Raw genomic sequence first — 26,596 nt, forward strand, 5'->3', positions numbered from 1 at the left:
CTCTCTTTGCATGTCCATATCAGCTTCCCAGTGACATATTGGAGAAGAACTGGGCTCCAGAGGGGAAAAGTGGGCTTGCCACCAACCAGCTATGTGGCCTCTCATGAGTTACTTAACCCCTCTGAGCCTCTGTTTCCTCGTCTGTCAAATGAGGTTAATGACATGGACTGTCCGTGGCAACTGGGGGGTGCCTTGAGCACGTCAGCACGCAGCATACCTGGCACACTGGAGGTGCTCAAGATTGGCCCCTCCTTCCCTCTCCAAACAAACCAAAGCTCAGGCTCCCCACTCCCGCCACCTTCCGTGGTCAGAGCTGCCACAGGCTCCCTGCCTGGCCACTTCCCTTCACACAAGCCCTGAGCCCTTCCCTCCAGCTCTGTCTGCTCCTCCCACCCATCAGCTCCACCGACTTCAGCCCTCCGCCCCCACCCCCTCCCCCAGCCGAGGCCCCAACCTCTGCCACAGTCTCCCTCCCTCCTGGCCCTGAGCACCTGACATTTACTTTGGGCAGAGATTTGTCCCTTCCTCGGGGCTTTTCACCTTAGGATCTCCTTTTGTTGAACTACCATGTGAGTTTGGAAAGAAGATATGATTCTTCTTCTATTTGGGAAGAAGCTGGGGCTCTGAGAAGGGACACAGGTGGGAACGGTGCACTCCGATCGGGAACCCCAGTGCCCCTCTACCCTGCCTCCTCCATACAGCCTCCCTGATGGCTGTCTCCCCAGTTTCTTGGTAAGCCCTTTGAGGACCAGGAGCCCATCTCAGGTCTCCTCCTATCCACACAGCCTCACGCTGTTCATGACATTCAATAAGCTCCAGTCAGTGCCTGAGCATCCTCCAGGACAACAGGCAAGAGACTCTCCGATTGCGTTCCATTCAGTGCCTGGCCTCCCTCCCTCCACCCCCCATTAGCACACAGCCAGCCCCCAGGCTCATCACTGCAGGAAGGCCCTGAGCTCTCCGCCTTAAGACAGCCCCCGGGAAGCCCCACACTCTCAGAAGGTGGGACATCCTAGAACATAAGTGGAGAAGCCACTGTGTGTGTATGTGGGCAAAACTGGCTTGCATTCCTAGTTTTGCATAAAGGGCCTTGGATGTGAATACACAGGGACGTGAAAATCCTCCCAAATCCCTTTCCCAGGCAGCTGGTCCCTGCGGAGGCATTTGTTGCTGGGATGCTAGCTGTCATCAAGACACGTCACTCTTCTGATACTGCTCACAAATTGAGTTCTTTCTTTCTCCCATCCTCGCTTGACTTCATTTCAACAACCGAAGAGGCAACAGAAATAACCCCACGTCCCCACGCTCTGTTTTTATTTTCATCGTGTTTGGCTGTTTGATGTCTGCACACTAGTGCTCCAGAAGGACTCACTGCTGGGATGGCAGGAAGCAGCCTGTGCTCGTAAACTCTGCTCTCCTCGGTCATTCCATGTGGAAACTTCTTGATTCTAGGCCCCGTGGGAGACTTTAAAACTTTGTACCAAGTCCATTACTGCTACTAACACCATCAATAATGATAATAATAATAACAGTAAATACTTACTGAGTGCTTGTTATCTGCCAACCACAATTCTGAGACTACTTGTCTTAGTTCCTTTAATCTTCATAAAACATACAGATTAGGAGGTGGGTTCTCTTATTATCCCCATTGTACAGATGTGGAACAGGAAGGTTAAGTCACTTGTCTAAGGTCACACGAGTCCTTTGATCTTAGAAGGGGACAGAAATCCATAATGGGGAAATCCTAGGTGTTCAGGAAACCATCACCCCAACACCCCACAATGACACAGACTCCATCTATGTATCCATCTCCCTCTCTCCCTTCTCTCTTGCACCCGTCACTAGTCCCTCACCTTCCTACTCTGCGACTGAGGCGGCTCCCTGTCCCTCTCTAAACCTGACTGTCTTCTCCTGAAAGTGAGGAGAGGAATCCTCCCTGTTGGCCTCACGAGGCTGATGGGGCGAGAATGCTCAGACCATGACGGCGACGTGCTTGGCCCCAGAAGCTGCTGGGGTGGCAGGAAGGGGGTCAGTCTTCACACGGTGGCAGGAGCCAATGTGCTTTGTCCTGTTGCAGCATCTCGGGCTATGGAGCCGCGGGCGGGAAAGGTGGGAAGAATACCATGATGCGGTCCCACGGCGTGTCTGTGCTGGGCATCTTCAACCTGGAGAAGGACGACACGCTGTACATCCTGGTCGGGCAGCAGGGGGAGGACGCCTGCCCCAGCGTAAGTGCCTGGAGCCAGGGTTTGTCTTCCACACTCAGCCAGGACCCACACCCGGCACGCTCCTGCCAGGAGCTCACGTTCAAAGACAGCAGGAATCGCCCCTTGCTCTGCCTGCAAATGCCCCTCCTTTTCCAGGGCCATTTGGGTGCATGAGAAAGCAGGTGGCCACTGGAGTTTCACATGCTCACGGGGACCACGGCTGAGGTATGGGTTTCACGAGTGATCATTAAAGCTGAAGGACTCAATCCTATTTGAACGGGTGGGTGGTTATTCTTCTCAGCAGAAGTATGAGTTGGAGCCTATTTCCTGAACTTTCTTGCTAGGGCACTGTTATCTTTAGCCATATTATCATAAACAGAAAAACATTGGATTAAACATTTCTTTTTCAGCTCAAAATCACAGATTCATAGCCCCATATATATGTACATAAATGCACAGGAAAAGTTCTGAAAGATGTAGATAACAGTGGTTGCTTCTGGGGAGGGGACTGGAATTGAGGGTGCTTTATCAGTAATGTCTGAAATTATTACAAAAATAATGTGTTCATATATTATTTATCATTGGTGTGATTAAAAGTTTTAAAAATGTTAAAGTATAAACTCAGAGCTGGAAAACCATATAGTCTACTTCCCCATTTCACAGATGAGGAAAATGGAGGCCACAGAGTAGAAGGGACTTGTCCAAAGTTACTGGCAACGTGGCACGGAACAGAGACTCTCGGCTCCTGTCTTTGCTCTGCCCCGCACTTGCTTGGCCCTCAGTTTCCATGGCCTTTTTCCCATTTCCACTTATAGCTCACCACTGAACAAGCCTCTGTAGCCACAGAAACAGCCTGTCATTCTGTCTCTGATTCCAGCTGTCAAAAAGGGAGAACTCCAAAAGCAGGAGTTGAAAAACCCAGGGGGGGGGGTCTAAAATTACCAGGAGAAAGAGACATTGAAGACTAATTAAGCAGCAACCATGCAAATTCCCAGCACCCCAGGTGTTTGCCTCTTGCCAGTGTTGCAGGGAGGAAGGACCCTGGCAGTGCCGGCTGTCCTGGCAGGAATGCAGCACCCTGCAGGCCAGGTCTCCTGGTGGGGCCGGTCCCCACCCTCACCTGAAGCACAGCTTTTGCCTGGGCCAGGGGCTGGGGCAGGAAGCTGTGTTGTAGTGCCCAGAACCTGGGACTCCTCCAGAAACTTATTCAAGAGCAACCTTGGAGGACAGATGTGGGAACAGGGCTACTGAGAAAGCAGTTCAGTTGCACAAAATAAACTCAGGGCTCGTAAGAGTCAGGCCCTGGGCTGGGAGCTGAGCCAAGGAGGAAGCAAGAGTTAAGCTCAGCCTTCTCCTCCCACCCTAGCGGGGTTAAGTCAAAGCAACAGGAGTAGGCTTAGCAGGCACAACCTTTTGTGTGAGGAATGTCTCTACTCCGACTTTTACTTAGCAACTACAATCAGGACTTTCCAACCTGGTATAATATATTAAGTCATTAAATTACAGGCTGTTGGAATTTTCACAGGAATTTATTGAGTGCTAATGTAATTCTTTCATCTAAGCAGAAAGATTGCATTGACTTCTGTAAGGGACTTTTACTTGATTGCCTTATAATCATTTATGTCTTTTCACAGGACTGCGTCTTTTTTTTTTTAATTCAATTGTATTCTATGTGTTCCTCTGGGTTGCTGCACTTTATCATTTTTATTAATTGACCTATTTGCTCTACATTTTGTGGATGTTCAGGGAGAGTTCCCAAGTGGGCAGGCGGCGATTCTCAGCCAGGGTCAGAGGGCAGCCCCCTCTGCTGGTGGGGCCGGGCATCGCATGGGCATGTGGGAGAGGAACTGGTCATCCCGTGGCTCCACATGGCCCCTGAGGACTCACTTGGAAGGGGGAAAAGAAAGACCATTTTCAGGCACTACCTCCATCTCCAGTTCTCCCTAAGCAGGAAAATGGTGTCTAGAGATGATCCTCAGTAGAATGAGGTGGACTCTAAAAATTAAACTGCAGGATTTGGTGGCTTTGCTTGTTCAACTGCACATCTGTGGGGAGTTGCTCTCCTTATGTGCCTGGCCACCCCTGAACCACTGAAAACACACACACGCACACCCTGCAGTCTCTGCTTCTCCAGTTCCTTCCTAACCTCTCCTGGTGGCGTGTCTAAATCAGGGTTTCTAACAGTGGCACTATTGGCATTTTGCAGCAGGTAATTCTTTGTCATTGGGGGGAGGAGTGCTGCCCTGTGCATTGCAGGATGTTTAGCAGCGTCCCTGTTCTCCACTCACTTGGTGCCTGTAGCATCCTCCAGTAATGGCAATCAAAAATGCCTCCAGACATTTCCATGCATCCCCTAAGGTGCAAAATCACTGATCAAAATGTTAAATCTCACCACTAATGTCACTGGCAAGGCAAATATTGTGAAGGCCAGCCCACAACCCAGATAGCTCTCAATTCACTCAAATTTATTCAACAAATATTTATTGACTACCTACCATGTGCCAGTCACTGTCCTAGGAACTTGGGATATAGCATTAAACAAAAGAAAGATCTTTGCTCTCGAGGAGCTTACATTCAAGGGAGAGGAAAAATATCTGGAGAAAGAGTGACCCTGGCAAAGGCCAAGTCCCTGAGCTGGGAGTGTGCCTGGGTGCTCAAGGAACAGCCAGGACCACGTGCAGGGAGCAAAGGAAGAGCAGGTGAGAGATGAGGTCAGAGGTAACAGGACTGGATCAGACCATCGTAAGGACATGTTTAGGCTATGGGAGTGTTTTGAGCCAAAGGGTGGCATAATGTGATATGTGTATTGAAAGGCTTGTTCTGGCTTCAGTGTGGAGAATAGACCCCATGTGCACAAGGGAAGAGTCAGGGCAGTGAACTCAAGGGCTAGTGTGTTAACCCAGGCAAGACATAATGGTGACTTAGACCAGGAAGTTAATATGTGAAAAGTGGTTGAATTCCAAGCATATTTTGAACATAGAATCCAAAAGTATTTCCTGCCAGATTACATGAGGAACTGAGAAAAAGAAAAGAGTTAAGAAGTACTCCAAAAACTGTGCCTGAGCCACTGAGGGACGGAGTTGTCATCAGCTGAGTTGGAGAACGCTGGGGAAGGAGCAGATCTGGGGGCGAGATCGGGAGTTCAATGCCAGACATACTGGGTTGTAGAGGTCTGGCAGGCAGCCAAGTGGGGACGTCAGGTAGACAATGGGAGACATACCACTGGACTTCAGGAGAGAGGTCCAGGGTGGAGATATAAAATAATCAGCATAAAGGGGAGACATGATGAGATTGCCTGGGGTGAGGTACAGACAGAGAAGAGGACCAAGGACCAAGCCTTGGGGACCCTGACAGTTAGGGGTCAAGGAAAAGAAGAGGAACCAGCAAAGGGGGCTGGAGAGGAGGAGCCAGGAAGGTAAGAGGTGGCTCAAGCGGGCAAGGAGTCCCGGAAGACAGGTGAAGAATGTGTATCAACTCTGCCAGCTGCTGCGGGTCCAGCAAGATGCAGACTGAGAACCGCCCATTCCCCACCCCCACCCGATTTAAAGGAGACGCCCCGGAGCAGGGCAGTGAGGGATGGGCATGGGTCTGGGTTCTAGTCACACAGAAGTCCATCCACAAGTCCCACTACTGTCTCCTCCCTGACCCAGCAATCTCCAGATTCTATTAATGGGAAGGAAGAGGGCATCCCCACAGGGTTAAGGTCCCACTGCTGCCAGCCAGAAAGGAGGAAAGCGAGCAGAGTCTGAGGTGGTGGACCTCCTTAGCATGCTGGTCCAGCCCCTGGATTTGCAGATGAGGAGGCAAGTCCAGGGAGGTGAGGTGCTTCACCCGACATATTCCCCCAAATCTCTGGCAGAGTGGTCAAGAACCCAGACTGGACCCCGCATCCTGTGCTCTGCGCACCTGACAGCCCACATCCCCTCCCTCTGCCCCCAGCCCAGCCCAGCCTCAGGGAATTCCCTTTCCAGCTTGTGCCCATCCAGGCAGCTTTTAGCAGGGTTTCTTTCCAGCGGTCGCCACCCAGCCGTGGACAGCGCTGCACATACTACACACAAGAATGTCAGCTCTCTACAATAGCAATTCACAGTCTGCCACCCACACTAAATATACTCAAATTATTTCCATCATTAAGTCCAAAATGCCACAAAACAAACTGCATCTCAGCTGTTTATCTGGAAATTTCTCTAGTACTCATTGCCAGCACCCCTGAGTGCTTTAGCATAAGGAGTGGGTCAGGATGAACTGCCGAGTCCACTGGCTGGTTACATAGCAGCATTTGATGGGAATTTGATGTCTTATTGGATTTTTTTCTATGAAGCAGAAGAAAAGCCATTTTTCCTTCGAGGCCAGGCTGATGTTTGGAGAACTCGCCGGGGCTGTGGTGGCCCACAAGCAGGTGTGCCTGTTCCTGCAGCACCACTCCCTCTATTCAGGGATTCCAGGATGCTGTGTTACAGACATTTCCAGCACCATCCTGGGAACTCCCAGATGCCTGAGCCCCCACCAGGAGCATATATGGGCCCAGAAGTGAAGCTAAATAAAATAATCACATCATGTTACTATTATTATTATAACATGGCAGCTTGTTATGTTAGCTTGTCCCTAACGTGTGAGAGAACACACTAGACACCTCACTTGCCCCATGCTAAGCAAGCACCATAACGGCCTGCAGTATCCTTGCTCCTATTTCACACGGGGGGTGGGGAGGTGTGTGAATCCCGATCAGGTGTCACTCCCTATTCTACATGGCAGACAGAAAGCTCTAGGTAGGCCTGCGCCAGGGATTTCTGGAGGCCAGAAATGGGACATTAGCTGGGAGGAATGAGATGTCCAAAATGGAGAATTGATCTTCCCAAAGATGAGCCGGGAATAAAATGAGTCTGGCCTCCCACTGTTTTTTTCTCTTCCCAGGATGCTTCAGAACTGCACCTTCTCCAAAATCTCAGTGGCTCTCCACTGCCTCAATGGCTCTCTGCTGCAAGGCTCTCTCCTGCCTTGACTGTACTCAAGGCCTTTAGCTATGATCCGACTAACCAGTTTAATCACCTCTACCCACCCTGATTTACACGCCCTCCAGCGCTATCTCACCACATAGGGCCTTTGTCATCCCTTCTTCGTAGTCCACAGGATCCTAATGGAGCCTCCTGGACCATCTCTCTGTCCTAAGATGGACTTTTCCGAGCCTAAGAGACCCTGTGCTCATCCCCAAACACCCCACTCACCTTCCCTCTGGGCTCATGCTGCTCTCTCCTCCTGGAATGTCCCCTGCTCTCTATGCCAAAAAATCTCTCTCCTTCCAGGTCCAACAAAAAGCCACCTCCTGCAGGCAGTCTTCCTGATAACCAGGCAGCAATGAAGGCTCGCTCTCCTCTTCCAGCTTCCCATGGATTTTGTGTCTAAGCTATCCGTGTGGTCCTTCCCTAATACGCCCAGAGTGACAGTTTTTTGTGTATATCTTTTGTCTCTTCAACTCAGCTGTAAGCTATTTGAGAGATAGATCCTATCTTTAAGCACAGAAGGCCTATCTGCTGGGAACTGGAGAACCTAGTTTGGGCACAAACCTAACGTGCTTTTCATTTCTATAGACAAACCAATTGATCCAGAAAGTCTGCGTTGGAGAGAACAATGTGATAGAAGAAGAAATCCGTGTGAACAGAAGCGTGCATGAGTGGGCAGGAGGAGGAGGAGGAGGGGGTGGAGCCACCTATGTGTTTAAGGTGAGGTCTGCTCTGCCAGGTTCCCAGGGGCAGTGACTTCTGTGCATCGTGGTATCAGAGTCTCACGACAGCCCCAGGATAGAGACACTTCAGATATACTTATCCTCACTTAAATATGAGCAAGCCAAGGCCCAGAGAGAGAGCTTTAGACAGGTCGATAGATAGATAGAGATTGATATTTATATATTATTTATAAATTTATATATCTATACATAGTATTTATATACTTTATATAGTATTTATATTTTTATATATGGTTTAATATATTTTTATATCTGTATACCTACATCTATATCTATATACGTGCAAATATAGATGCAAATATATATACACCCTAGTGGTGCTTCTCTGATTGAACTCTGATCTAAGAGCTGGTGGGGAAAAGGTGGGGGCTGATTGGTTATTGTGAACCCTGACTGATCTAAGAGCTGGTGGGGAAAAGGTGGGGGCTGATTGGTTATTGTGAACCCTGACTGATCTAAGAGCTGGTGGGGAAAAGGCGGGGGCTGATTGGTTATTGTGACATGAGTTCAGAGCCCTCAGACCATAGAGAGGTCACCCCGCTGCCCAGCAAACAGTCAGGTCGAAACATTCAAACCAGGGCTCGGGGTCTCCAGAATGGGAGCCCAGCTCGGGTTCTCAATTTCGGAATGTCTCCCCTGGCCAGATGAAAGATGGAGTACCCGTGCCCCTGATCATTGCAGCCGGCGGTGGTGGCAGGGCGTATGGAGCCAAGACAGACACATTCCACCCAGAGAGACTGGAGAATAACTCCTCGGTTCTGGGGCTAAATGGCAATTCCGGAGCAGCAGGTAAAGCATGCAACCCCCACCCTCTCCCAGAACATCTCCCAGGGTCTGCGTGGCCTTCAGGTTGGCCCAGAGGCCATTACACACCTGAAGGCAGCTGAGTCACTAGTACCTGACATGCTGGGAGCTCTGGATATTGGTGCCCTATCAAGGGAGGAAGGGCAGGCTGCACCCTGGGGGTCTCAGAGGCTACCCTGCAGACCTGGGGCGTGGACTTGAGAAGGCCACTGAGAAAATGAGATGGGAAGCAAGATTCAGTCAGCCAGCCTGGCCCCAAAATGCAACTGCTAGAGCCTTGCTTGAGGTTCATCCTTCCTCTGGGCGCACATAGGGCCCCCAGTTAGCATGTGAGCCAGTGAAAGAAATCTGGGCAAATCTTGGCCTCCCAGGCCTTTCTGGTATGGACCTCCAGGCCTGGGCTGCCAGCTGCAAACATCCCACTGGAAAATCTCGACTTTCCACAGCTGGGCTGTCTTTCCTCATTAGGGAGAGCCAGTGACACAGAAATAGGGGATGGACATAAAAGAAGATGTGCATTCTCTGATTTCTCTGAAGCCAGCCATCTCTAAAGAGAGAAAATGAAACTCTTTTTCATATTTCTTTTCTCAACTATCAGACTGAGGGAGAATCTTTGAAGACATTTAAGATTTGAGATTAATTAAAACAAATGCTCAAACGTTCTTTTCAATGGAGAGATGGCTAGAGATAGAAGAAAGAGCAGAAAGGGTCATCGGGTCCACCTCCAGCAATACCGTGTTTACAGTGTTTACAGTGTCCACCCATCCAGCATCTAATAAACTAGGAAGCACCTCCATGTCTACTGTGCTTCCAAAGCCATCTGTAGAGTTTCCCAGGCAGGTATTATCATTCCCACCGTATAGAAGCATCACAGCGGTCTGGTAAATCGTTTTCCCAACACGGCCAAGTTGTTTAGTGATGGACATGGGACTCATTCCATTTTCCAAACATTACGTCTGTTGATTTGTTTTGAGTTTGATGTCCATTGTGTTCTTTTCCACATGTTTGCTTAAACGCTGCAAGATGGGGCTGGAAGTTAGGAACTTCCTTAGCTGGAGACTGAGCAGGATGAGAAGACGGGGCATGGTATCAGCACTTGTCTTCTTAATTTATTTATTATCCTCTCATGAGGCTCATGGCTACTAGAACCCAGTCTTAGTCCCTAATGCTGAGGAGCCTTCTCTCTGCACTTGACATCAACAGCCTTGACAGGCACATGCACATACACACACACACACACACACACACACACACACACCGTCAGCAGAAGGAGCCTTCCCTCTGCATGTGACATTAAAGCCTTGACAGGCCCATCCCCCCACCTGCACCTGGCAAGCAGAAGGGAGGCCAGCCAGAAGAAACCCAAGTGCAACAACCCCATCCTGCAGTTTCCAAAGCTGACAACCTGCCCGAGGACCTTGACTCGGCTCTGCCTGTCCCTGTTGTAGATCCAAGCTTGTTCCTGACCTCGGCTTCATTTTCTAAACCTGGCTTCCTCTTTCCAGCATGATAATTATCTCTATCCGAAGCTCCTCCCACGTACATGTCCCTCTGCTGCCCCCTCTGGGTCTGGAAGAACCTCAGAAGCAAGTTCTTCCAGAAGACCCTTCCAGGCCTGTTAACCCTTATGGTTCCAGCAGAGGCACGCACAGCTGTTTCTGTTCCTGCTGCCTCGGTCTCTAGGTCCCCACCACATGTCACCTGCTGAAGCAGAAAGGGCTTTAAGGTCTTTGGGAGTAGATGCTTGTGGAAACATCACATGGGACAATATGGGGGGGCAGGATGTCCTGGAATCTCAAGGGCCAGCAGGAGAGATATTTTGCAGTCAACCTGTGGCCACGTTCCCTCTCAGCTCTGCAGACAAGCTTTCATTGCAGGAGCTCAGAGCAGCTGCAGGTGTTTGGAAGCACAGCTCCAGTAGCTGTCACCAGGGCATCCTACCCTGTCCCCAGGCCTTCTCTGCTCCTAACCTTGGAGCAGTTCCTGAGCATCTGCACGCCTGTACTCTGCCTCTCAAACTCCTGACAGTCCCTGCACTTGTGGACATTTCATGCACTCACTGTCTCCTTTGATCCTAACATCAACCCCACAAGGTGGATTTTATTATCCCCAAGTTACAGGTGAGGAAACTGAGGCTCAGATGGGGAAGGCCTTGCCCAGGGTTTCACAGCCAGCAAACAATTAAGCCCACTGGTGCCTGGTCCAGGATTCCTGCCAGGAACTTTAGTGCAGTGACCTCTGCAGGGTTCTGACAGTTGTCAGAGACTGGTGGGTCCCAGTTCTTGTTAGGATGGGAAGCAGTTAATGAAAGAAAGGCCCGGTGCCTCAGAGATTGGGGGCATGGAGAGAACAGAGGACAGAGGAAGGAGGTTAGCTGTCATGCTGCCCGTCCCCCACCTCCCCAGCCCTAACCGAGCCCACTCTCCTGCTACTGAGGCAGAGGGGCCCGACCAGAAGCAGGGTACAAGGCATACTCTCACCAGGACATACTCAGCTGTGGCCCAACAGGCCTCCCTAGGGCAAAGGCACGCTCTTGGTTTGCCAGCTGTGGACTCTGAAGCTCCCAGGCCCCACTGAAGACAGCCCCCTGGGACTGGAGCTGGTGGAAGTGCCACCCCAAAGTGCATCACGTCCTGCTTCTTTTGCCAGCATGGGCAACCCTAACCTCACCAGCATCCCCACAGAGCATTTTCCCATCTCTTCCTGCAGGTGGTGGAGGTGGCTGGAATGATAACACTTCCTTGCTCTGGGCTGGAAAATCTTTGCTGGAGGGTGCTACCGGAGGACATTCCTGCCCCCAGGCCATGAAGAAGTGGGGGTGGGAGACAAGAGGGGGTTTCGGAGGGGGTGGAGGGGGGTGCTCCTCAGGTGGAGGAGGCGGAGGATATATAGGTAAAGATGATTCGTGTTCAAGGTGTCACTCCCTCCCCGCTTAGTCCTAGGCACCTCGCTCCCAGCCCTCTCCCGGTCCCTCCTCCCCTCCCCTGGCCCACCCAAGTGTGGACTATGATGTCCCTGCACGCCTCCCTCTCAGCCCAGTTGGACCAGCCAGAGGTAGGGTGTTGGCTTGCGAGCGAGCATCCTGCCTCGAGGCTTCCTCAGTGACAGCATCAAGATCCCCTGTGATTCTTGATTTCCCCAAAGCCCATGATAAAAAGGCTTTGGCTTCCAGGACTATTCTCTGAGCCACTGGAGCCACTTGTAAGGATGTGCTGGCATGCAAACCTCAGAGGCCAGACTCCCCCAGCCCCGTGCCTCCCTTCGGATGGCCTGGCCAAGCCAGTTCCTTAAGGGATTGGTTTGTGGTTTCACAGACTGCTCAATCTCCTTCCCTGCTCCAGCCCCCCAGCTGCCAGAAAGGCTCCGCTCTGCATGAGGATGGGAGCTCCTCACGAGGGCCCCTGCGGCAGCCTCAGCCCAGCCCTCCAGCAAGCGGCTTTCAGAGAGCCTTCTGAAGCTGAGAGGCTGGGGGACGAGCGCCCCTCCCCCAGATTAGGACACACTGCATGCATGCACCGTGGTGTTCATGTCCATGTCTTGCTTTGGCATTGTGTGTGTGGTGCTTGTGTATTCCACATGCTCTTCCTTTCCAACCCTGGGAGTGGGGGAGGAGTCTGAGGGGGGATCCCAAGGGGGGAGCCCAAAGATCCCCCAGCTCCAGATGAAAAGAGGGACAGGAGCCTTAAGGCACAGAGCTCATCTCCCCCTCCCCCCCCCGCCCCAACTTTGACCCTGGGCACTGGAGAGCAGCTCCTCAGTGCCACTGTCCTGACCGGTCCCAGAAGAGGCAACAAGGGCCTAGCACAGCCTGAGAACACTAGAACTTTTTGGACTCTTGCTCACATTGATTGCTTCCCAGGGGTCCCCTGCAGAGTGGTGGAGGGGAAGTGGCCCACATGCCCAGCATCTACTGAGCCAAGTCCCAGGAACAGCCTCTGTGCCCTGAGCCTCCCTTCCCTCCCATCTCCCCGCCCCTGAGGCCCCAATGCCCACTGGCTTTGGCCAGAGCTGCGAGCCCCGCTGCTGCGCACACGCGTTGAGTGAGATTTTGGCACCCACCTCTCTGTGTGAAACTCTTCTCTGGTTTGCCACAGGCGGCAATGCAGCCTCGAACAATGACCCTGAAATGGATGGGGAAGATGGGGTTTCCTTCATCAGTCCACTGGGCATTCTGTACACCCCAGCTTTAAAAGGTACCCCCCTGTGCCAGGTGGCAAAACAAACTTCCTTAGTTCTGTTCCCCCACCAAGCTGAAACCTCAGCGTTACTGACATGTGTCCAGGATACAAAGACAATAATTATGGGCCCTTTGCAGGCAAGTCTACCTATGGCTCATCTCACCAAGTTCTCTGGAAGTCAGGATGTGTGGTTTAACATGAACATAGAGGCAGAATACTGACTACCAAGCAGGCAGTCCTGGAAAATGCCACACGAGGAGCCCGCATTTTTGTACCAGCCAGCCTAAGGGTCACGCATATGGACTCTCCTACCTACACACAAAAATGCAAACATTCATGGGCACATGTCCTCTGTCTGAGCTCCACTAACCAGATGCCCTGGAAGACTTCCCTACATAGACAGGTATTTCCAGTGACAGTGGGACCTAGGAACAGGGACCAGAGAACCCGTGGTGACCAGCTGGAGATAAAGCACACAGGCTGGGAATGGGAGCACAGGGCAGTCTTTGCAGGTTCAGCTCGAGACTGACCCTCCCTCCTTGTCACCAGTGATGGAGGGCCACGGGGAAGTGAATATTAAGCATTACCTAAACTGCAGTCACTGTGAGGTAGATGAATGCCACATGGATCCCGAGAGCCACAAGGTCATCTGCTTCTGTGACCATGGGATGGTGCTGGCCGAGGATGGTGTCTCCTGCATTGGTAAGGAGGCGGGGGCAGGGGAGGGGGGCCCAGGGCTTGAGCATTGGCCCATGGCCACAGCTGGCTTCCATGGTTCCAGGACACCCGGGATTCAGTTTTGTTAGTTTCCTGTCCCTCCCCCGCCTGCCACAGCATGGGTGCTCTGACGAGTCTCAAACAGACTCATGTAGGAAAGGTGGGTCATAGCTGTCACAGCTCCTGAAGGAGTCTGAAAAGTCATCAGTCCCATCCCTAAGCCAGGGCAGGAACACTCTGACATCTCCACCAAGGGGACATCCAGCTTCCACTCCAACACCCCCATTGACAGGGACCTCAATGCTCCTAAGGCACTCGGTTCCATCAGGACCCTGTTCCTTTGAACTTCTTCTCCTAGGGTCCCTTACTTGTGACAGACTTTCAAGTGCAGTATTTGGAGGCAGTGCCCTGTCCCCCTCCCATTAAGTCTTCTCCAGATTAAATATCCCCAGTTTGTTTCGATAGGTTCATACAAGACATGGTTTTGTATCTCCTTCCCCACCCTAGCGTCCTTCTTCTGTCTGTGTTCCCGTTGTCAATGACCCTTTTGAAATGTTGTGTCGGGTCCCAGTGTGATGCCTCAGTGTGGTCTGGCCAGCAGAGGGCACAGCGTACCTTCCCCATGTGCTCTGGGCCCAGTGCCTGGGGCGACAGGGAGGTCATTCAGCCTCAGAAGGTGTTTCTGATGGACACTCTCTACACACTGAGTGTGGAGTCACCTAAGGCCCCCAAATCTCCTCTGTATCCATCATCACCCTATAGTTGTGTGGTTGATGTTCTGGACCAATATCCAGAATTTGATACACATTCCTGTGAAATTTTCCCTCTCCCCCAAAGCTACTGTCAAAAGCCTATAAAACCGGAATAGGTCTGCTTCATGCCATGTTCCCCTGGAAAGGAAGGGGTGACGAGGTCTCCAGGGAGGGGAAGGAGAAGGCGGCTTTTGTCCCGGCTAGGGAGGGTATTGTGACTTGGGACCAGCTCAGAGGAGAATCAACGTGGTTGTGAGTGCCCCACTGCGACCTGTCTTCCAGTGTCTCCCACTCCGGAGCCCCACCTGCCACTCTCGCTGATCCTCTCCGTTGTCACTTCTGCCCTGGTGGCTGCCCTCGTCCTGGCTTTCTCTGGCATCATGATTGGTGAGTGTGCCAGAGCCCTGGGACTTCCAAAGGGTCAGGAAGGCAAATCTAGCAGAACCAAATAGTGTCTCAGGCTGTGCCACGGATGCCAAGGTGTCACTCTGTCCTACTAGTCCCTGCAGTTGGGTGCGGTGGTGAAGAAGGCAGCCCAGGCCAAGCCAAAACAGAAGCTCCCAGCCCCCATCCACCAGAGCAGCTGCAGTCCCCAGAGGAGCCTCTGATTCTGAACTTCAACCCCATATGTGACCTCCTGGCTGCTCAAGGGGGTAGGAGGGCACTCTTCAGTGGCCGGCACGATGGCTAAAGCTTACCCCTGCCCCCGGTCTTCACTTTCAGCTCTCATGTGCGTTAGTGGGCACAGTCCTCCTCTGGCTCACTCCCTGTGTAACCCTCAAGCCTCTTCCCCAGACCCTCCCACTCCAAGCAGAGAGAATGGAAAGTTGGCTTCTGAGTGTGTTTCTGTTCAGCCTGTGAGCCAAGGTGAGCTGATCTGCAGGTCATGGAGGGTTCAGCATGGTCCAGCTAGGCCTTACTGCTGGCAGGAAGATGCCCATGACAGATGGGCAGGGACGTGGAGACAGGCAGAGGGAGAGGCTCCTGGCAGCACTGGTAGGCCAGCGCCATTGGAGACAAGGAGATCTGGGGGTGAACAGGGAGATGGCAGCAGGTGTTGTGTCCCCATGTGATGTCACCCTTCAAAGGGCTAACACTTGTGGCACACTTACTACGTGCCTGGTGATATGCACATTTCGGTTCATCAAGTCCTCAAGTAACTCTATGACTGGTATGTTTCATAGAGGACAGATCACAGAGGACGTTTCATAGCGGTTAATCTGCCCTGGCTGTAAGCAGTTGTGGGGCGGGGTGGGCAGTGGGCTTTACACACAGAATCCACCCTCTGAATCGCAGTTCCATTCTGCCTCCCATGCAGTTTGCCTTACAGAACATCCTCACATGTAGTAGTGATGGTAACAATGATCACTCACATTAGGAGAGCTCTTTAGAATTTTTCAAAACCATTTTAGGGTGGTGGATTCATTTCATTATGACATCCCCGGGAGGTGAGGAGTGGGGGGCTTAGGGAAACAGGGCAGGAGTTACCATCCTTGCTTACAGAGAAGTGAACCGAAGACCAAAGGGGTCATGTGACCTGGTCAATGGCCCTCGGCTTGTAAGTAATAGAGGTGGAATTAGAGCACAAGTCCTCAGACACCAGTTTAGGGATCTTTTCACTGTGTGGCTGGTTTTCCAACTATGTGGCTTGGCACTTCAACTATAGGAAGCACAGTCGACCAAGACCCCAGCTGCACCCTCAAATCCATTGCTGTGTTTGCACCAGGGCTGCCCCATCCAAGGACTGGAGCACAGCAGAAATATCAAAGCAGGCCAATTCCTGGGAGACTCCTCTGATGGCCCACTTTGACTCCAGAAGTCCCCCAGAGCCCTGCCCAAGCTTCCTCAGATCACGTGCCCTCTAGGGTGCTTCCACCCAGCCTTCCTTCCTCTCTCCTTCAAGTGGGGTCAGACTTGCAACAAGGTCTGCTGGTTCTCCCAGCCTTCCCTGGCTCTCTCTCCATTTTCTCTCCTAAGCATTTCCCCAAATAAAATCTTGGCATGTCTAATCCTACTCTTGTCTGCTTCTCAGAGGACTCAGACTAACATGACTGTGCTCCTGTATGATACAATCAAATCTTTCCCATTTATGCAATTTTAAGCCTCACACTTACTTTCAGTAACGTTTTCATTAGAGGTACACTTTCACATCTGTAATCATTTTGTTAGTATTACTAAGAGTGATGGAAAGGTTTAGAGCTCAGGGGAGGTGGTGGAGACCCAGGGAGGCTTCCTGGAGGAAGTGGCCTGTGCTGGGGTGAAGGGCCAGGCCGCCGGGCCCAGACCCCACTGTGGCTGACCCCCATCTGTCTGCAGTGTACCGCCGGAAGCACCAGGAGCTGCAAGCCATGCAGATGGAGCTGCAGAGCCCTGAGTACAAGCTGAGCAAGCTCCGCACCTCGACCATCATGACCGACTACAACCCAAACTACTGCTTTGCCGGCAAGACTTCGTCCATCAGTGACCTGAAGGAGGTGCCACGGAAAAACATCACCCTCATTCGGTGAGTGCCCTGCTGCGGTCTAGGGGGTGGATGTCCTAACAGCACCAGGGACTGCTCTTGCCACAGAGGCCAGCAAGCCATCCCTAGGGGCACCTCCAGCCCTACCAAGGGGACAGGCTGAAAGTTCAGGGCCACGTAAAGGGTTTGTTTATTTTGATACCCTGTATATCCACTGAGTTTATACAAAGAGAGAAGGATTCAGTGGAACGAACCAGGGTCCTCCTCAAAATCCATTCAAGTGCCCCCTCCCCAAGCCTTCCTGGCTGCTCCCTGTTCCAGGTGGGGCAACTTCCCCCCCCTCTGAGCATACAGAGCACCTGTCTGTCACTCACTGACAACACTCCACAGCATGTATCTGCTAATGATCTGTCCCTCCCCAAGGAGAGCAAGCCTCCCCCAGGCAAGGACCATGTCTTATGCACCTCTCTGTCCTTGGCAAATATCAGAGACTCAGTAACTACTCACTGAATGAATAAATGTCTGGCCATTGCCATGAATCCCTGGTTGGAACCTTTCCTACCAGTTTTCAGATAAAGAGATGGAGGCCCGGGATTGTACAGCAAAGCCAGGTCAAGGGTATTACTGCTAAGCGTGTACGCCACCCCTTGCCTGTTGTGTGCATCCACGAAGCATGACCCCAGCTGCCTCTTCCCTGGGGCCCGCCTTTCTGCCTCATCTTGTCTTCTCCTTTGCACAGGGGTCTGGGCCATGGTGCATTTGGGGAGGTGTATGAAGGCCAGGTGTCTGGAATGCCCAGCGACCCAAGCCCCTTGCAAGTGGCTGTAAAGGTAAGAGGTGCGCCTCCTGGAGCCTGCCCAGGCCCGCGGTCTCTAGGGCTGCAGCTCTGGGCTCATGGCTCCTCCTCCTCCCCACCCTCCCCTTCTGTGCCCAGACACTGCCTGAGGTGTGCTCAGAACAGGACGAGCTGGATTTCCTCATGGAGGCCCTGATCATCAGGTAAAGCCACAGAGAGATGGCCCTAGCCCACCTCCCCGCCCCCATGAAGAACATGGAGACATTTCTAAAAGAGAGTAGTCTCTAAGGGAAATGGTGGTGTCCCCAGCATGTCCCCTCCTCCCCAACAGAAGGCCCACAGGCATTCTTGACACATCTGATCAGAACGGAACAACCCCTGATGACTGTCTCATAAGAAAACCTGGGTGGCCTAATAATCCAGCTGTTGTCACTCCGCCTGCTGCCAATGCCCCTGCTGTCATCTGCTGGCTCTTGTTCCCTCACTTGATCTACAAAAACAGGGCATGCTCATTTTGGACAGCAGGTGATATAATCTCCCTCCAAGTTACTTCCCCGGGACCCTTTGCCAATCCCAGCTCACAGATCTAGTGTAAAGGAGACGCGCCCCTCACACGAGGGAAGGCCGCCCCACCCTGGGTCCACATCGGCAGGCTGAGTCTCAGCCCTCCTGCACCCATTAATCTGTAGCTCTGGGGTCTCAATTTAAGCTGGAACCCCAGTGGCTGAGGCTCCTAGAGCCTCTGCTCTGACAGCAGAGGCCCTTCGGAAGGAGGCAGCTGTTTGATCCTCAAGATCGTGGCCCCCGATTACACTGGGAAGCTTGCGGCAGGTGGGGGAGGCCCCTTGGTGGAAGCGGCAGGAGGAATGAGGCCAGGGCAATGTGATCAGTGCATTTTGGGGGTGTAAAGCCACAGGAGGACACACAGCAGGGTCTATACCTTGCTTTAAAATTAGCATTTATTTTGTTTATACATGTAATTCATGATTATTGAATAAAACCTGGCAAGTATGAGATTATGTGGAAGGTGACTCAAATCATTCAGTCTCACTACTTGGTGATGACTAACCATTATGTGTTGGTGTACAGCCACCCCGTCTTTCACCTCTGCACGTGTACCTGTGTGTGTGTGCGCATGTGTGTGCCCACATGAAGCTCCCCGTCTTCACTGCCCTGTGTATCCTAATAGGGTCATGTTAACTAGAAAACCAGCATCTCAGGGCCTCTTGCTCTGACCCAGTCTCTTCCCATGAAGAATCCACAGGAGACAGCATGGACCAGTGAGGCCATCCCCTTTTCTTGGCCCTCTTTCACATGCTGTCACTGGCAGGTCTTCAACTTCTGCCTGAGACCTTCCTGGGAGAACTCAGCCACAAATTCCAGCAACCAGTCCATGCCCCAATATCTGAGAAAGACACTTTACTGTGTCCCCCGTACACACACACACTTTCTCTCCCAAGTGCCTGTGCAAGGTCCTCCCACCTCTAACCAAACACTCTCTTGCAAAGTGAACTCCTATTTATATAGTGTGGCTGCTGAAACCTTGACTTTGTGTCCTGCTTCTCCCACTTAAGATCTTCCCAGATTCAGCTCAGTTAATTAGGTTACACCCCTCTGCTCTGCAGCAAGTTCCACCACCAGAACATCGTGCGCTGTATCGGGGTGAGTCTGCAGGCCCTGCCCCGATACATCCTGCTGGAGCTCATGGCGGGAGGAGACCTCAAGTCCTTCCTGCGGGAGACCCGCCCTCGCCCGGTGAGTGACAACAGTCTTTGCTCCCGTGGGTGTGCCAGGGAAGGGGCAGGGGACGGAAGGAGCAAAAGTGGGTACATACCCGGCAGGACCAAGGGAGTCCGTTCTCGGGCTTGGATGTAAGGCACTGGCTGGGAGAAAGTGGACAGAATGCGGATGATGGCCCCAGGCCTGAGGAGCTTGTGCAAGGCTGAATGGATTCCATCGCTGAAGCCACTTTTACAGCCTGACTCTGGGAAACCAGACTCAAGACAAGCACAGAGGGGACAATCCTGCCAGCCACGTTGCTAACTCAACCGACTGACCTGGGCAAGTCACCCAACATCCACTCATTCCAAGCCCGCTGTCCCCATCTCTCACATAGGGATGATAACACCTGGACATCCCAACCTGGTGGTTTCACTGCAAAAATGAAGTGCTGAGATATTTACGAAGGTGCTACATCCATGCATAGTTAGGGGATAGAGTGTGGGAAGTGCGAACCTAGGGTGGACCCTGGAATCCCAAGCTCCAGCCCCTGCTTAGCCATTAGACAGCCATGGCTTAGGGCAGGCCACCCTGCTTTGACCTCAGTATCTGTGCAGGTGAGATCCAAGTAGTGGACTACGAGAAGTGGTTCTGATCAAACACAGCACCCTGGGCAGACCCGAGTCCAGCTGCCCACGCCTGTCTCTGTAGGGTGTTCAGCGGGCCCTGGCCAGTAGGAATTGGAGCAGAGCAGATACCCAGGTTAGGATCTAGGCTTCCTTGAGGCACCACTTGACTGCGGGGGCCAAAACGAAGACTTGCACAATAAGAGCAGTGACTACCCTCTCCGCCCCCAGGAAAGCAGAGAAAGACTGACAGCCACCTGCTACAGAAAGGCCAGAACCAATCACACTGCTCACAGGGGCTCAAGGTGGTGGCAGAAACTGACAGGTCATGGCTGATTCAATCTCCACCTTCAGTCAGGCTCAATTTAACATACCTTCGCCTAAGGAACCTGCATGCTGTTTCTACAAGTCCACGGGTGGCCCATCTCAGATTAGAATCTAAGAATCCATCTTACCCCTTGAAAAGATGAGTGTGTGTGCACCTGAGTACACCTGCCAGGAGGGCTGGGGGCAGGGGCTAACGCCATCACGTAATAACCCTCATCAGCATTATTATCACCCCTCCTCCTAGCTTTCACAGTCTCAACACCACCCTGAGAAGTAGGCAATGCAGATCTCACCCCATTTTCCGGACAAGAAAACTGTGGCCCAGAGAGGTGATGTGACTTGCCAAGGCCACACAGGAAGTGGAAGAGCTGGGACTAGAACTCAGGACTGTGACTCCTGGTTCAGTGCTCTCTCCACTCTACTGAGCTGTTTACTCAAATGGTTCTCTCTGGGAAGCTGTGGATCGCCCAGGTGAGGTTGGATCCATGACAGCCCACACTGCCAGGCATCCAGGCATCTGTGCCAGGGTCCGGCCATCAGCTTCACTAGCTTGCCCACCACCACCCAGCAGGGCAGAGCCTTCAGCCCTTGTGCCCTGAGATTCCCAGCAGCACTGCTGGCAGATGATGAAAGGGGGACACATAGCATCACCCACTAGGAAGAGGCACAGTCCTAGTTTTCCCACTGGACATTCTTGAGGCTTAAGGAAAGAAAGCATTGTACACGCGAAGGAGAGAGAACTCCTTGTAAAGGGAGTCTGGGAACCCACCACTTGGCAAGTCCAAGGACTTTAGGGGTGGGAGTGGGTAGGAGTGGGGTGCAGGGATCTTCTCTCTCTTGCAGGAAAAGGTGTCTCTCCTCTTTGATAATGAAAGATGATTAAAATACTGTTCCAAAGAACAAAGCACCAGCAAGGAAAGACAGCTCCTTCCATCTCTCAGCGCCTCTCATGCTCAGGAGGGTCAGTGCAGGAGCCCGGGCCACGTTCAGAGCCAGGCCGCTCTCTCCTCTCACAGATCCTCAACACACTTCAGCGAGGTTCTGGGCACCCGTGCTATGGGGAATAGAGGTCCTAGAGAGACATGTTTAACCCAGGGTTCCCACACCTGTTGGATCTTCCTATTCCATCCCACAACCCACTTTGGGAAATACTGGATGTGACCCTCCCTGAGCACCCATAGCACAGGTCCATACCCATGAGTGTGAGAAGAATGCCTGGATGCTGGAGGAGGTGCCATGCTGTAGTGGCAGATCGGGAATAAAATCCTGACTCCAGCTCCTTCTTTGCCCCAGGAGAAATGCACACGGCGTCCAGCACACTGGCTGGTTATGCTCTGCACTGCTCGCTTAAGTACTGGTCTTGCCACACGTCCACAGCTCCCCTAGCCCACCTCCTCCCACACACACATGCACCACCACACACATACACACACATCAGACACAAACCACATACACCCACACACACCCGCACACACCCACACACCACCACACACACCCCACACACAAACACACATGCCCACATACACACACACACACCACACACATGCCCTCACCCACACACACAAACATTCACATCACACATACCCATACACACACACCCATACACTATCACACACACATACACACACACCACCACACTCATACACACACACATCACACATATACCACACACACATCACACACATAGACACACCACACATACATTCCACACACATACCACACACCATACACATGTAACACACAACACATACAACACGTACACTTCCTACACACACACCCCACACTTATCATACACATGCAACACAATACATACATACAACATGTACACTACCTACATACACATCCTACACACAACACACAATACACACGCCACACACACACAACATACAACACAAAATACATATGCACAACACACACACCCCAGACACACACACCACAGGTTGCCGACTATCTGCTTCTGTGTGGGCTGGTTAGTGGAGCAGTTCACTTGCTCTGAGCAGCTAAGGACAAGGAGCCCTGATAAGTCTGGCCCGTGAGTTCATGCCTGGCCAGATTTAGTCACTGCACACCCAAGGCTCACGAGGCATCTGAGACATCAGTGGTCCTCGCATCCTGAGTGATGGGGGCTAAGACACAAAGGGACTGGAGGGAAGAGAATCTTCCTCAAGGCTCTACCGCAGCTAGAACCAGGTCGTCCTTTGGTAGGGAGAGAAAGCATGTTCCTGAAGAGAGAAAAGGTATTTCTAGTACTATAGCAAAATGGGTGAATATTTCCCTCAAAAATACATTGCTTTTCTTTTTCCCAGGAGATGGGGTTGTCTCTCTTACAATGCCCAGTACTTGTAGCCCTAACAAGGCCTCTGGAAAGCCAAACACTGTAACCTTTCCTGAGACCCCCATGTCCCTCTCATGCTGTATGTGCCCCATCAATCCGTGGGGAGCCCTCATGGAGCACTGACTCTGTGCCTCTTCATGTGGATCCTCGTAACCCCATGTTGCTGGGAGTATCATGCCCCCTTCACAGACGCCCCAGGTCACACAGCCAGTAAGGGACGAGTGTGGTGAAGCCCAGGCCCCTGACTGCCTACTTGTCTGTGTGCCGCAGCTGTGCTCATATAGAGTCCACCCTTCTCTGGCACTCTCTCCTAAGCAGCTCAACTGTAACTCCTGGAATCCTGCCTTCCCCAACCCTTATTAGCTGCGTGACCTGGAGTGAGTCGCTTAACCTGTCTGAGCCCTCAGCCTCCTCATCACTAATATGGAGATTACCTCTTCCTTACCTATCACACAGCACGTTGCATGGGAGGAGACCACGCACATGCACTTGGCCCGCTGAATGTAAGGCACTGGCAGGGGATGCCGCCCTCCCTGAGTTGTTTCCCCAGAAATGAAGCATGGCCCAGAGAAGCAGAACTTGTTCTGCCTCCTCCACCCCCATGCGACTGCTCCAAGGAGTCCCAGGGAAGCCCTAATCCGTGGTGGACAAAACCCCCTGCAGGCTGAGCCTGCTTCCAGACCTCGATTATATTGCTGCCACCTGGTCAGGTGACTTCCCTGGGGCCACCTTAGAACTAAAGAGCCCAGTCCTTGGGTGACCCTTGGGGATGCAACGTGGACAAGGGCAAAAGGGCTCTGAGTTTCTTAGAAAGAAGATTAATATTGTTCAAATATTCTATAACCTTACTGATTTTCTAGATAGTGATTGTTCTATTGATTGCTGAGTGAAGGGTTTTTAAATTTCCAATTGTGATTTTAGATACATTGCTTTTTCTTTCAGTTTTGTAAATTTTCGTTTGATGTATTTTGAAGATCTCTATTAGATGCCTAGATATTCAGGATAGTGTATCTCAGTTCGATCAATAAAAAATGACATTCTATATCCAACGTGGACAAGGGCAAAAGGGCTCTGAGTTTCTTAGAAAGAAGAGTGAAGCAGGTGAGTTTCAGGCACGAATTTCCTGGAGGGAGTTCACCTAGGTGATGAAGAGTCTCCAGCATCTCCTTTCTCAGGGATCAAACACAGTCCTGAGGGGGGTTGACTTGACTGCCCACCTGTGATTTTTTGCATAGGTATTTGAAACATACCCCTGTAGATAAATCCTAGTCCAGAGCTATAATCAACCAACCAGCCAGCCAGTACTAACTGAACACCCAGAGTGTGCCCAGTATTGCACTGAATACTGTGGAAGGGTAAGATGAAGCCCCTGTCTCGGGGACCACAGAGTTTACCTGGGGACATGGTAAAGTAAACATGGAACAACAAAATGACTATGACACTGCATGATAAATATCTGCTGCACAATTCAGGGATTTGGCAATTAGAGGAGAGAGCAAGATGGGATGTTGCCTTTGGAAAAGACTTCACCACACTCACCAAGGCTGTCCAAGAAGCCAAGACAGGATGTGCCCCAGAGGTGGGGTAACAGCTCCATTTTCCTGAAAGAGACCTCACACAGAAAAGCTTGAGGNTCCTATTCCATCCCACAACCCACTTTGGGAAATACTGGATGTGACCCTCCCTGAGCACCCATAGCACAGGTCCATACCCATGAGTGTGAGAAGAATGCCTGGACACTGGAGGAGGTGCCATGCTGTAGTGGCAGATCGGGAATAAAATCCTGACTCCAGCTCCTTCTTTGCCCCAGGAGAAATGCACACGGCGTCCAGCACACTGGCTGGCTCTGCTCTGCACTGCTCGCTTAAGTACTGGTCTTGCCACACGTCCACAGCTCCCCTAGCCCACCTCCTCCCACACACACACACACACACACACCCTCATGCACCACCACACACATACACACACATCAGACACAAACCACATACACCCACACACACCCACACACACCCCACACACAAACACACATGCCCTCTCCCACATGCACAAACATTCACACCACACATACCCATACACACACACAAACATACACCCCACACACATGCCCACACCCACATGCACCACCACACACACACACACACACACACCACATACACCCACACACACACATACACACACATCACACACACACACACCACATACTCACACCACCACACACATTCCGACACACACCCCACACACAAACACACACATCACACACACCATATAAATCCACAAACACCCACATGCACCACCACACACATACACACACATCACACACACCACATACACCTACACACACCCACACACCACCACACACATGCCCACACATACCCCCACACACAAATATACACATCACACATACCCATACACACCCACACACACACACAACCCCCCCACACACACCACGCACATGCCCACACCCACAATACATACCACACATACCCATACACACAAACATACACACCATACACCCATACACTATCACACACAAACACACACACCACCACTCATACACACACACATCACACATATACCACACACACATCACACACATATACAACACATAGACACATACATTCCACACACATACCACACACCATACACATGTAACACACAACACATACAACACGTACACTTCCTACACACACACCCCACACATATCATACACATGCAACACAATACATACATACAACATGTACACTACCTACATACACATCAGACACACAATACACGCACCACACACACACAACATACAACACAAAATACATATGCACAACACACACACCCCAGACACACACACCACAGGTTGCCGACTATCTGCTTCTGTGTGGTGTGGGCTGGTTAGTGGAGCAGTTCACTTGCTCTGAGCAGCTAAGGACAAGGAGCCCTGATAAGTCTGGCCCGTGAGTTCATGCCTGGCCAGATTTAGTCACTGCACACCCAAGGCTCATGGGGCATCTGAGACATCAGTGGTCCTCGCATCCTGAGTGATGGGGGCTAAGACACAAAGGGACTGGAGGGAAGAGAATCTTCCTCCAGGCTCTACCACAGCTAGAACCAGGTCGTCCTTTGGTAGGGAGAGAAAGCATGTTCCTGAAGAGAGAAAAGGTATTTCTAGTACTATAGCAAAATGGGTGAATATTTCCCTCAAAAATACATTGCTTTTCTTTTTCCCAGGAGATGGGGTTGTCTCTCTTACAATGCCCAGTACTTCCAGCCCTAACAAGCCTCTGGAGAAGCCAAACACTGTAACCTTTCCTGAGACCCCCATGTCCCTCCCATGCTGTATGTGCCCCATCAATCCGTGGGGAGCCCTCACGGAGCACTGACTCTGTGCCTCTTCATGTGGATCCTCATAACCCCATGTGGCTGGGAGTATCATGCCCCCTTCACAGATGCCCCAGGTCACACAGCCAGTAAGGGACGAGTGTGGTGAAGCCCAGGCCCCTGACTGCCTANCCCAGAGGTGGGGTAACAGCTCCATTTTCCTGAAAGAGACCTCACACAGAAAAGCTTGAGGTCACTTTTAATTGCCAAGCATTTTCCAAAAGCTTTTCTTTTCAAATCCACTGTAGGTCTGGATCTTCCTTTAAAAAAATTAATTTTAAAAAACATTTTAAGACCTTAAAATAGAAGATTTTTTAAGCAACATTATTCCCCTTAGTTTCCTCACAGGCTTCTTTATACATTTGTGGTATTCAAATGTTTATGAAGATTGAGGAGGAAGAATGTGCAGAATAAATTAAAGTGGAAAGGACATCCGCCCCATCCTGCATTCCCAGCCTGGCTGCCCGTTAGAACCACCTGGGGAACTTCCACATGCACAAATGCTGCGCCCACCCAGAGAGATGGATTCCTTGGTCTGGGCAGGGGCCCAGGCACTGTGTTT

At 51.6% G+C, this 26,596-nt stretch overlaps 1 protein-coding gene across 1 annotated transcript in view; it reads left to right on the forward strand.

Annotated features, from left to right (window-relative positions):
* ALK (anaplastic lymphoma receptor tyrosine kinase) overlaps nt 1-26,596 on the forward strand; it is a 200,382-nt gene that overhangs the window by 153,607 nt on the left and 20,179 nt on the right. Inside the window, exons 9-19 of the mRNA XM_008566396.1 lie at nt 2,078-2,228; nt 7,796-7,927; nt 8,595-8,739; nt 11,464-11,646; nt 12,849-12,947; nt 13,482-13,634; nt 14,684-14,788; nt 16,718-16,904; nt 17,602-17,692; nt 17,797-17,861; nt 19,284-19,413. Of these exons, the coding sequence (XP_008564618.1) occupies nt 2,078-2,228; nt 7,796-7,927; nt 8,595-8,739; nt 11,464-11,646; nt 12,849-12,947; nt 13,482-13,634; nt 14,684-14,788; nt 16,718-16,904; nt 17,602-17,692; nt 17,797-17,861; nt 19,284-19,413 (1,441 nt within the window). The remainder of the gene's footprint in view (nt 1-2,077; nt 2,229-7,795; nt 7,928-8,594; nt 8,740-11,463; nt 11,647-12,848; nt 12,948-13,481; nt 13,635-14,683; nt 14,789-16,717; nt 16,905-17,601; nt 17,693-17,796; nt 17,862-19,283; nt 19,414-26,596) is intronic.

Source organism: Galeopterus variegatus, unplaced genomic scaffold, assembly GCF_000696425.1.
Source record: "Galeopterus variegatus unplaced genomic scaffold, G_variegatus-3.0.2 Scaffold239, whole genome shotgun sequence".
Classification (NCBI taxonomy): Eukaryota; Metazoa; Chordata; class Mammalia; order Dermoptera; family Cynocephalidae; genus Galeopterus; species Galeopterus variegatus.